This window comes from Scyliorhinus torazame, chromosome 6, assembly GCF_047496885.1.
Source record: "Scyliorhinus torazame isolate Kashiwa2021f chromosome 6, sScyTor2.1, whole genome shotgun sequence".
Lineage (NCBI taxonomy): Eukaryota > Metazoa > Chordata > Chondrichthyes > Carcharhiniformes > Scyliorhinidae > Scyliorhinus > Scyliorhinus torazame.
This window is the reverse complement of record NC_092712.1, coordinates 304,614,802-304,627,086: the sequence shown is the minus strand read 5'-3', so window position 1 is coordinate 304,627,086 and position 12,285 is coordinate 304,614,802. Positions and strand designations below refer to the sequence as shown.

Below are 12,285 nucleotides of genomic sequence, written 5' to 3'. Positions count from 1 at the left end.
AATTCTCCACTAAGCCGATGGAGTGGCATTAATACGCTATCTCTCTTCCTTGTAGGTGTGTGGCCATATCTGTAAATGCTACAGCGTTGCAGCTCAGTTTGAGGAGTGCAGGGAAAAAATAACAGAAATGCCCAACATCATAAGAGACCTCTGCAGGTTGCTGTATTATGGCAAAGTAGGTATTTTCTTTTGCAGCGAACATGTGGCAGCACGGTAGCATTGTGGGTAGCACAGTTGCTTCACAGCTCCAGGGTCCCAGGTTCGATTCCGGCTTGGGACACTGTCTGTGCGGAGTCTGCACATCCTCCCCGTGTATGCATGAGTTTCCTCCGGGTGCTCCGGTTTCCTCCCACAGTCCAAAGATGTGCAGGTTAGGTGGATTGGCCATGATAAATTGCCCTTAGTGTCCAAAATTGCCCTTAATGTTGGGTGGGGTTACTGGGTTATGGGGATAGGGTGGAGGTGTTGACCTTGGGTAGGGTGCTCTTTCCAAGAGCCGGTGCAGACTCGATGGGCCGAATGGCCTCCTTCTGCACTGTAAATTCTATGTAAAAAAAAAAAACAGAACAAAGGCTTGTGTTAGAGACAAAACGGGACAATTTTCTATCTATGATTGTGAAGGTACTGTCAGAGCGTTGCAGATTTTAAGGTCGCGGTCTACCTTTTAGGGCAGAGATGAGGAGAATTATATTTCTGAGGGCTAAGGAATGGAACACTGCCACAGAAGGTGGTGGAGGCGTGATCATTTAATATTTTTAGGGCGCAGGTCGACGGATTCCCTTGCTAACAAGAGTCTTAAGGTTATCGGGGGTGGATGGGAATGTAGGACTTCAAACAAAAACAGACCAGCTCTGATCTTATCGAGTATCAGTGCAGGCTTGAGGGGCCGAATGGCCTGCTTCTATTTCATATATTCAGATGCATAAACTTTCTTTAAATTTGTGTTCTCCACGAATGAAAAATGAACAGAATTTGTTCTGAAGTACAATATTGCACACAGTGCTTTGAATAATCTCATTTTGATTGTTTCCAATGCACCTACAGTTTGAGCATCCTTTATCTGAAACCCTTGGGTTCGATTCCATTTTGAATTTCAGATAATTTTGGTTTTCGAATGCAATATGTTGGCTTTGGCCTACTGGCATTACAATGGGCAAAGCCTAGTCTACATTAAAATATGTCTAGAAAAATTAGATGTACCAGGGAATAATAAATACAGGGTACCTGTCGTGTGTTCCCACTTATGGGGGCCATCTACGATTCTGCTTATGGGAGAGGGTTTGCGAGGTATTTTTCTTTTAAATTTAGAGTACCCGATTCTTTTGGTTCGGTTTTTGGATTTGTGGACAAGGGATGCTCTGAACTACAGTAAAATAACAGCTTTTAAGCTTGCATTCTATCTCTGTCTTTGTGCACAGAGTTTACCACGGACGGCCATGCTGGCAGTTGAATGTGTTGGTTCCTTTGCTATGGATTACTGGTTACAGACGCACTTGTTTCAAGCTGGTATTCTGTGGCACCTCCTAGTCTACCTCTTCAGCTATGATTATACACTGGAAGAAAGTGGAATTCAAAAGTGCGAAGAAACCAACCAGCAGGTATTGACTAGAATTGGTTTGTGCTGCTGTCAGACTAGAATAATTTGTTTTTGATGAGAGTTTCAATTAATTTTAATCTACCTCAATATTTGCTCATGGCCTAATTTGGTCCTAAAGAAGTAAACGTGAAAATGGTCTGTTTGTGAAATCAGTTGCTAAGTTCTGACTTTGTTTAAACAGGAAGTTTCAAATAGTCTTGCGAAGCTCTGTGTAACTGCGCTGAGTCGGTTAGGTGGCTATTTGCCAGGCGAAAAGGCAACGCCAGAGAACCCGACGATAAGGAAATGTTTGGCAGCTTTGTTATCGCCTTTTGTCTCCAGAAGGCTTTCTCAAGATAGTCCAGCAGAGGTAATGTTACCCATCTTCTTTATTGCACAGCATATTCAAATGTGCAAATTTGTCTGGAACTGCACAATCACTTGAATATCCCCAAGGGGATTTTTATATCCAGTCAATCCTTGGTCTATTAAAGACTTGAGTTATACGTGGATTGAAATATCAGATTACGTTTTTGTTATGTAAGAACATTTTTTGTGTTTCAGATTCTAAAGATGCTCAACAGTAACACTGAGAATCCATATTTAATCTGGAGCAATGGAACTCGGGCTGAGCTGCTCGAGTTTCTCGAAGGGCAGCAGGAAAGTATGGTAAAAAGGGTAAGTCTTTTACTCCTGTAAAGTCATGGTTTGAACATTGACTGCTTATATTTGTGTAGCACATTTAACATAGCAAAACATCTTGCATCACTTGCAGTATGATACAATATGGATTGCCATTTGTCCCCTCAGTTGGAAATTAGTACTGCACAAAAGATGTGCAAGTTGGGTGATTTGGCAATGCTAAATTGTCCCTTAGCGTCCAGTGATGTGCAGGTTAGGTGATGGGGTTATTGGAATAGGGGGGGGAAGTGGGAATGGGTAGAGAGCTCGTTTGAAGGGTTGCTGCAGACTCGATGAGCCAAATGGCCTGCTTCTGCTCTGTAGGACTTCTATAGAAAAACATGATGTATCTTGGCTATTACTAGTAGTAGTGCTACTAAATTCCCATTGATCCAACTCAACAGGAACAATCGGGCAGATATAATGGTTAATACGCAGCATCTTTTGTGTATAACCAACCAAGAGATGGGAGAGTCCCTCGAGGGGATTTGAAAACAAACGAGAATTTTTGTTTACCCCAAGTGTTGCTGTGGAGGATAAGTCAGTAATCGCAAGCTTGATGGATAAATAAAACAGGACAGCGAAGTTTTGGATCAAGGGTATCAAGGCTGCAAGGTGGGAGCCTGATTGGGAGAGAATTAAAAGTGAGCGGGAGGTACCAAAGGCATGGATAAGGATTTAGACAGTGGATCAGTTGAAGCTAAGTTGGACATGGGTTATGTTATAGTGATGGCAGTTGATGGTCATAGCGATGGCGAGGTTGTGTGAGTTGTGTAAGTTTAGCTCCAGGCCGAGGTTGCATACGGTCTACCTCAGCCTCGCACAGTGGAAAGGGGTGGAATCTGTGGCTAGGATACAGAATACGTGGTTTGGATCGAAAACAATGACTTCAGTATCCTAACATCGAATTGCGACAGGTGGTGGTGAGGTGTAGTTGATAGTTAAAAATTGCACCTATTTGAAAGAACACTTGCGTTTTTATAAAATGAACATGCATATATATCCTGGAAAGGCATTATTTGTGACTTCAATGCCAAATTTAAAGCTGGGATAAGGAAATTAAACATTGGATATGATTTTGTTGCAATTTTATTAAACACCAAAGTCATCTAATAGAACAACCTCTTGCTGCAATTCCGCTTTTCTTTCGAAAATGACAAACTTTCAAATCATGCTTGTTATTTTGTAAATGATGTATCTAAACTAGTAGATGCCATATTTGGGAATATCTGACATTGCTGATATTCTGAAGATCCTTGGATCAGTTTTATTGTTTTATCAATGGATTGCCCAAATCTTAAGTTAATTTCAAAACTAGTTCGACTTTTTGTTGAAAGTTTTGTTTACCTCTGTCTAATACTGCATGTAATTGTCAATATTTTCTCTTTTTTTCAAGGGGGATTGTGACAAAGATTATGGTGCTGAGTTTGTGTTCAGCGAGCATGCTAAAGAGCTCATCGTTGGCGAAGTATTTGTCAGGGTCTACAATGAACAGCCAACATTCCCATTGGAGGTAAGATTGCAAAAAGACGGTTAATTCCACAGAAACGTGATGGCCATTTTACTGCGGCCTCCGAGCTCTCATGCACAAATAGCAAAAGATCTTGCATCATTTACAACAGCAGTTCCCGACTGTTTTCCTTTTACGTGGACCATAGATCGTCATCAAAAGTTTTTGTAGACCTTAAACACATGCGAGCCGTTTTAAACATTATTTTCTACATCGCTTACAGCTGACTGAAGTTAAACTTGTACATCAATAGGTATTTAAAAATGCAACTATTTCTAATTGTTTCTGATGCGCACTCTCAAATACATTGCAGATTATATTACACAAGGATGTTTGTGAAGCAAATTACATTGCAAACATTATAACATCCATTATGATACAAACGAGATACATGTAATTAAATTTTTTTGTTCACGGACCACTTGCAGTATTCTTGTGGACCACAGGTTGGGCACCACTGACTGACAATATAATACAATATGGGTTGCCATTTGTATTTTGCAGTTGAAAATTAATACTGCGCAGAACATTGATATATTTTGGCTATTACTAGCAGTGGTGGGTTACGGGGATGGGGGGAGTTGTGGGCCTAAGCAGTGTGCTCGACGGCTGGTGCAGACTCGATGGGCCGAATGGCCTGCATTGTAGTGCTTCTATGATTCTAGTGCTACTAAATTCCCATTGGTCAACTCTACAGGGGTAATCGGGTAGATTTAATGGTTAATATACAACATCTTCCGTGTATAACCTACCAAGAGATGGGGGGGCTCCGGAGTCATTTTTAAACAAATAATTTTTAAAACCAAGTGTTGCAGTGGGAAATGAGGGCAACTCTGTGATTGCAAGATTAATGGGTAAATAGAACAGGGCAGCGAAGTTTTGGAAACAGTTCGTTCAGAAAGACTACAAAGTGAGAGGCTGATCGGGAGAGCAATGAGTTAAGTCTTGAGGTACCAAAGGTACGTATAAGCATTTAAACAGCAGGGGCAGCACGGTGGCACAGTGGCTAGCACTGCTGCCTCAGCGCCAGGGTCCTGGGTTCAATTCTGGCCTTGGGTGACTCTCTCTGGAGTTTGTGCGTTCTCCCCATGCCTGTGTGGGTTTCCTCCGGGTGCTCCAGTTTCCTCCCACAGTCCAAAGATGTGCAGATTAGATGGATTTCCATGCTAAATTGTGGGCTGAGGTCGGGTGCTCTTTCAGAGGCTGGATGTAGACTCGATGGGCCAAGTGGTCTCCTGCACTGTAGGGATTCTATGAGCTGAGACAGAGTTGGAGATGCGCCAATATCTGGATAATAGGAAACCGGGACTGGGTGACTTTTCTATTTTGAACACAATCAACCATTTTTTAAAAAACTATCTTTAGCTAATTCACTGCATTGCTTTTTGAGAACTTGCTCTATCTGACAGCTCCTGTAATTTTCAATATTTTGTCATGCTTTCAATAGTCTCTGCTTTCCTTGCCCTGCAGGTATCCCAAATCCAGTTTACCTTCCAAATCAGGTTAACTGACTCTTGATTCCTTTCTGTAAACTAGTCAGTTACACTTTCCATTTTTAGGAACGTTGTAGCAATTTCAAAAAACATTTTTGATTCTGACCTGTATACTATCTCCTCCCCCCCCCCCCCCCCCCCCCCCCCGGCCGCCCTGTCTCTGAATTCTGGCTTCCACACGAGTGATTTCAAATTACGCTTTCAAAAGTCACATTTTAAAATATTTTAAGGTATGCTTTCCCTCCGCTGCTTCCATCATGGTTTCGCTTTCAACTTTTACACCTTGCTTTTCAGGTTTTCTTTGTCTTAAAGGTTTTCACATAAACCCTGAGCTCTAGCCACCTATTTACACAATTATTTCAAATAATATTTCTTCTCTCAAACCTTAGCACTATTTAAAAAAAATAAAAATAAAATGTTTTTGAGTACCCAATTCATTTTTCCCAATTTAGTGTGGCCCATCCCCCTACCCTGCACATCTTTGGGTTGTGGGGGTGAAACCCACGCAGAAACGGGGAGAATGTGCAAACTCCACACGGACAGTGACCCAGAGCCGGGATCGAACCTGGGACCTTGGTGCTGTGAGGCAGCAGTGCTAACCACTGCGCCACCGTGCTGCCTTAAACCTTAGGACTATTAAAGATATCTTTCAGGCTCTCCATATCCAATGCCTTTCCAACTCTGACTTTATTGAATAGTAATCTGCTCTTGTTCACAGTTTTCTCTGTACCATTATCTCCAGACTTCTGGAAACTCCCCTTCATTTCTCTAGTCTCCTTAACGAGCTGCACTTTGGATTTCTAGCATCTGTTCTCTTAGCCATTTCTTCTAGCAAGACTGAGAGAAATGTTCCCTCCTTCGCCTTCTAAAACCAATTGCTTCTAACAGAGCTGTGCGAGCTGGCTTCTCTCTCCCTACCTATCGCCAACTGCAATAAAAGTAGCTAAATTGCAACTTAAAAGCTTCTCCAACGTACAAGGTCCCAGTTGCTAAGCAACCATTGCCGGTTTATTTACTCTTCATGCTGTAGCCCTCTCTAAGCACAGAAGAAACACAGTTGGAATTGAAACCAACCCCCACACGTACAGACATCTTTGCCCAGCATGATTCTAATTGTAGGTTTGACCCTTCCAGGCACAAACATTAAATTACACCCACTTAAAACTATACCTTACTTCTAATGTTTGCCAATACAAATATAAATTCGTTAAAACTACCGATAATTTCCAACACCCCTCCTTTTCCTGTAACATTGGCAACGCCCATCCTGTTTTGGAAACACACATGCAAAGTGCTCATTTAGTACCTCTACCATACCCTCTGCCTCCATAGATTTTGTTTCACCTTCTCCATTGCCTACCCTTTTACTCTCTCTGGCTGTTAGATTTTAAGGTTCTCTTTTTATGCTGCTCACTAATCTTTTCTCAAATATCAGCCCTTGATTTACTTTTCCAGCTTTCTTCTGTCTTCCGTTTTAGCCTCTACTGTGTTATCAACCTGATATTTTGTTAACTACATGCAGTACATCACCAGGAATAGGGGATGTTTTAAGATGCAAAGCTTTCCTGGAGAAGGACAGGAGGAAAGTCGCACTGTCCAGTGAATTAGTAGAGTCTTCTGCAATCCACCTCAATTGATGGTGAACTCTTCAATGTTGAAATGAGGCAAATAAAATGGGTGGGCCTTCAAGAGTTTTTTACATATTGAGTGGAATTGAAAAAATAATTCGGCAATTTCAAATTAAACCATGGCTGCAGAACAAGGCACACACTGGTTAAAGGGAAAGTCAAGACTGGTGTCAGGAAGCACTTCACTGGTCAATGCATACCATGGTTTCTATTAGGGGAATGCGGACTAAAGCTCTGGATTCATTTAAGAGGAAGCTATAACCTGTGAGGGAGGAATTGCAGCCTTCTGTGATGAGATGAGCCAGATTGTTTGAATAGTGTCCAATTTCCATAATTATCTGCACAACCATGTTTTAACTACCTATATATTTTGTATTGCCTGGGAGTCTTCAAATGTAGTTCTTTTGGCTTTCTTTGCTCTACCTCTTTGCTTGCTGTTGGCTTTAACTGCTCCCGTTCTCTCGCTCTGCTTTCTCAGCTCATGCTGAGACCGCCGCTATTTACAGTGTACATGAATTACTTTGAGTAAGAGGCGGGGAGTAATCGAAGTTTGCTGATGATACCAAACTAGGTGGAAAGCTAAGCTGCGAAGGGACAAAGAGAGGCCACAAAGAGAGGGATGACAAAGAGAGTCATGCTGTTCAGACTTTATTCGAGCCCATGGACCGGTTAAGTGAGTGGCAACAACATAACAAATGGCGTATGATATAGGGAAATGTAAAGTTTTTCACTTTGGTCATGAGAATAAAAAAGAAGACTTTTTAAAAAGTGAGAAACTTATTGAAGTATTGATGTTCAAAGTATTGATGTTCAAAGTGACTTGGATATGCTGGTACAAGGAATGCAGAAAGTTAGCATGCAAGTGCGGCAAGCAGTGAGGAAGGCAAATGACCTGTTGGATTTTATTGTGAAGGGTTTTGAGTACAAGAATACAGAGGTGTTGCTACAGTTGTACAGGGTTTTGATGTGACCACATCTGGAATACTGTGCACAGTTTTGGTCTCCATGTTTAAGAAAAGATATACTTGTATTGGAGGATGTACAGTGAAACTTCACTAAATTGGTCCCTTGAACTGTGGATTGTCCGAGGAGAGCATGAGTAACTTGAGCTTACGTTCTCTGAAATTTAGAAGAATGATAGACAATCTTTGTTGAAATCTATAAAATTCTGAAGGGGCTTGATCGGGTGGATGCTGAGAGATTGTTTCCCCTAGTCGAGGATTCTAAACCACAGACAAAGTCTCAGGATATGGTGCCGATCATTTAGGCCTGAGGTGAGGAGAAATTTCTTCACTCAAAGGCTTGTGAATCTTTGGAATTCTCTACCCCTAGGGGTTGTGGATGCTGCATCGTTGAATACGTTAAAAGCTGGGATAGACAGATTTTGGTGTCTCAGAGAATTCTGGGTTATGGGGAGTGGGTAAGAAACTGGAACTGAATCCCAAGATCAGCCATGATTATTTTGAATGGCGGCGCATTCCCGAAGGGCTGTGTGGTCTACTGCAGCTTCTATTTCTTATGTTCTTAAGTCTAAAACACACCAACATTAGTCACAGTGTCCAGGAATAAAAGCACGGGTCTGTTTAAGCTTTCAGTAGAGGGTGAAGAGTGCCGGTTGGCCTTTGGTGGTGTGCAGTCCGAGGAGCAGTTGTAATTGAAGATTAACAATGTTGGAGGAACTTTTATAGCATCTGATTTAGCTGTGTCACAGGCTGCAAGGTGGACCACCCAAGCCCTAACGGCCACCCCTTCTGCTCCAGCACAGACCTACATATAAAACTAAGGAAAAGCGCTGTCTGATTAGGAACTTGCTTGCAGATAGCTGTACATTGGGTGAGGGATAATTTAGACAGGTTCAGAATAGGAATGAGCTGACTTGTCTTCTTCCAGAACTCGCTGGAAGTACACGGTGCTGGCCTTTCTCTCTGCTGGTAATGGTGCCAGCTGTTGGGAGTTCACAGGGCGTACATTCTTTTTGCTAGCAGTGCTGCTCTTTCCAATTTGGGACCTGCTTCAAACAATTGCTCGATGAGTGAGGTATTTTGCCCATCTAGAAAATCACCTCGCATTGATGCATTACGTTTTATCTTAAATTATTTTAGTATTTTCACTTCTACTTTCATATATTGATCAAGTTGTGCCAAGGACATGTGGATACCAGTTCTAAATTTGCTTTACATTCGCTCCTATCTGTATTCCCTCCTATTCATGTAATTTACTTTAAAGTAATTTCCCACATTTTTTTAAACTAGTTTTGCTTCTAATAGACTCACCTCTTGGGTCTCCATCCAAGGCTGAAAATAGTTTATTCTTCCCACATTCAGTTTTCCTGACGCTTGGGATCACCCTCGTGACCTTTCTCTGCGTTACCTCAAATGTCTGATCTTGTCCGCATCTGTTATGATCGCGTGGATGTCACTGCTGCTGGGTATGAATTACTCAGTTGTTTTTTTTGTAGTGCTCGCTCACCTTGTGCTATCCATGGGTCTATGCTGAGTTGGAGAATCAGTTGATCAGCGAAGCAATTTTCCTGCATGAAATTCAGGAATGTTTATTAAACTGATGGCTCTATTCCCTTAAGAGACAGGGTTAGAAATTGCTCTGTAGAAAGAAAAGATGGAATCTAAAAGGGCTTGCCTCAATATTTCCTGTAAGACAAGTACCATAGCTTGAACTTGATTTGCCTATCCTAGCTTCCGAAGGTGTTCGCAGCCAGCCTCCTTGATTACGTTGGATCACAAGCACAATATCTACACACTCTGATGGCCATCACGCAGACTGGGAAAGTGGAATCTGATCAGCATGAAGACCGGTTGAGGCGAGCTGAAATGGCCCTAGAGGCGTTACGTAATGTCATCAAAAACAATCCAGGTTGGTGCAACTTGAGCGCATAATATAAACTGACACTCTAGCTCAGCACTGTGGGAGTGCTGCATTATTTGCTGAGTTTTGAGTTGCGAAATGAAGGCTTCATTTGCCAGCTCGACTGGATATTTTTTAAAAATAAAGCCTTGTGCCACTTTTTGAAGAGAGGCAAGGAGTTCTTGTATTGTGGCCAACACTCCTCCTCTAACCCATATCCTCAAAATCAATTTAACTAGTTATTACCCGTGGGACCTTGCGCGCCTTCTGTACAAGAACCTGGGTTCCAAAGTAATGGATGTGATCTACGATATGCGAGAAGAACCTTCTCAATACGTTTAGCTAGGTTAGTTAGACGTGATTTGCCATTTGGAAATTCATGCTGCCGGTCTCTCATCCATTCATCTGTTCCTTAATGCTACGTGTTGACTGATTTTTGAACAGCCTAATCTTGCTGTTCGATAGAAAATACATTGGCATTTGGAATATGCAGTTGGGGAAGGGATGGTGGTTAATACTGACTTGAACGGCATCAAGCTCATTGTTTAAACGTAGTTGCCAATGGCTACTGCAGCCTATTACTAATTTATGGTGAAGGAATTTCATTCAGAGATCTAAATTTTTCCATGGTTTATGAAATACAAGTTCACCATTGTGCAGTAAATATTGCTACTTGAAAACTGAATAGTATTTTGCACAAACTTCAATGTCTTACTCGGATGGTAAACTGTGCGGGGGAGGGGGGTGAAATCTACCTATTGAAATTACAAGTTGGAAAGCTTCAGACTGAACTGTTTGACTGATATTTGATTATCTGCCTTGGGTATAAATAACCCTGCTCGTTGTTTGCAGCTTGTTGTCCATATTACAGAATTTTACAATTTTTGGTGCATGTTGGAATCTGTCTCCCACGCCCTTCTCCTCTCCTTCCGTCTCGGCCCATCGAGTCTGAACCGGCCCCTGGAATGGGCACCCTACCTAATCCCACACCGCCACCCTATCCCAGCCAACCTTTATGGACACTAAGGGCAATTTAGCATGGCCAATCCACCTAACCTGCACAATGTGGGAGGAAACCGGAGCACCAGGAGGAAACCCCCGCAGACACGGGGCGAACGTGCAGACTCCGCAGAGACAGTGACCCAAGCCGGGAATCGAACCTGGGACCCTAGAGCAGTGAAGCAACTGTGATAACCACCATGCTACCATGCCACCCACCATGTGCCTGTAACAGTAACCAAAGAAAATGGCTTTGCTCTTCCCAATATTTAATTGGAAGAAATTTGTTTGCCAGGGGAATATTGCCCAGCTGGTTTCCCATTTTGGTGGAGAGGTTGAATAGCAATAGTTAGGCAAACTCTGGAGAAAATGCTTTAGTTCTTGGACTCAACCATTTTAAGTTCATGTTCTATGCCAAATCTATGCCATGTATTTATACTGGGTCCAGTTTGCAGCTGCTGGTCTACATTTTGAATTTTGTTGCAGGTGCTGAGACTGAATGCGTTGGGCATTTTAAATTGATATTTTCTCTTTTACGAGTGCATGGAGCTGGTCAGGTTCAACAGCTTGCCTTGGAGGTAGGTTATGATTTGTTGGTGCTGTAAGTTGGCTTCCCAGTTTTTTATTTTCCATTTTGATCCTTCGAGGCTGCAGACTGCTTGCACCATGAAATAGTCGAACAACATGACCCTAGGCCACCAAACTGGTGATGGAGCAGACAAGAATCTGTGTCCCACCACTGGGAATAGCACGGATTGCAGCAGTTGGATTTGTAGCAATCTGGTTATAATGAGGGTGCGTCCAGAGCTGTTTGCAACCGTGTTGAACTTAACACAGGATTATCCAATTTTCTTTCTTCTTTTTAAAGAAGCGATTAAACTTTAACATTGCCACTTCTTTAGGGCGAACTTATAAAAAGCCAGTGACTGGAAATCTGTCTTTTGTGTTGATGCATGAAGTCGCGAGAAATGTTTCTGAATATTTTACTGTTATGCCACAGGTAGTGAACATAGTGACGGCTAACCAAGAATGTGTAAATAACATTGCTGAATCACTGGTCCTTTCTAACCTCCTAGTTCTGCTGCATTCATTGCCATCCAGTAAGTATCCCTTCAATAACTGTTGGACGTGAACTTTAAAATATGATTTAGCTTCAGGAGCCTTTGTTTCAGCAAGGAAATTTAATGTTTTTAGCTGGGGGTGGTAAATGTTTGAGCAAAGGTTGTTCACCTGATGGCTCGATTGATAGGAGCACTTTATAAATGGAGCCACCTCGACCAGGTAAGAACCAGTTCAGTCTCTGTTGAGTTGGCTGATTTTAGTTGGATTTAGTAGAGAGAGTGCCCTGGGCTTGGGTTGGAAAATCAGCCAGGGTTCTTGCTACAGATTTATCATGCAGTACCCAATGCTGGAAAATGCACACGTGTTGGTTGAAGGCAGAATCCAATTTGGGTTTAATGTTTAGTCTACTAGCTTGTCTACGCTTCGTTTCTGATCAGATCAGAAGGTCACCAGCCCCTTCGAAATGAAAACAAC

The 12,285-nt window shown here is 42.2% G+C and overlaps 1 protein-coding gene across 4 annotated transcripts in view; it reads left to right on the top strand.

Moving 5' to 3' along the window:
- Positions 1 to 12,285, top strand: part of LOC140425555 (dnaJ homolog subfamily C member 13) — a 169,721-nt gene that overhangs the window by 122,680 nt on the left and 34,756 nt on the right. For all 4 annotated transcript variants that reach the window (XM_072509978.1, XM_072509977.1, XM_072509976.1 and 1 more), the window contains 8 exons: positions 56 to 175; positions 1,419 to 1,598; positions 1,779 to 1,946; positions 2,141 to 2,254; positions 3,654 to 3,770; positions 9,582 to 9,759; positions 11,236 to 11,331; positions 11,754 to 11,849. In XM_072509978.1, coding sequence (XP_072366079.1) covers positions 56 to 175; positions 1,419 to 1,598; positions 1,779 to 1,946; positions 2,141 to 2,254; positions 3,654 to 3,770; positions 9,582 to 9,759; positions 11,236 to 11,331; positions 11,754 to 11,849 — 1,069 coding nt within the window. The remainder of the gene's footprint in view (positions 1 to 55; positions 176 to 1,418; positions 1,599 to 1,778; positions 1,947 to 2,140; positions 2,255 to 3,653; positions 3,771 to 9,581; positions 9,760 to 11,235; positions 11,332 to 11,753; positions 11,850 to 12,285) is intronic.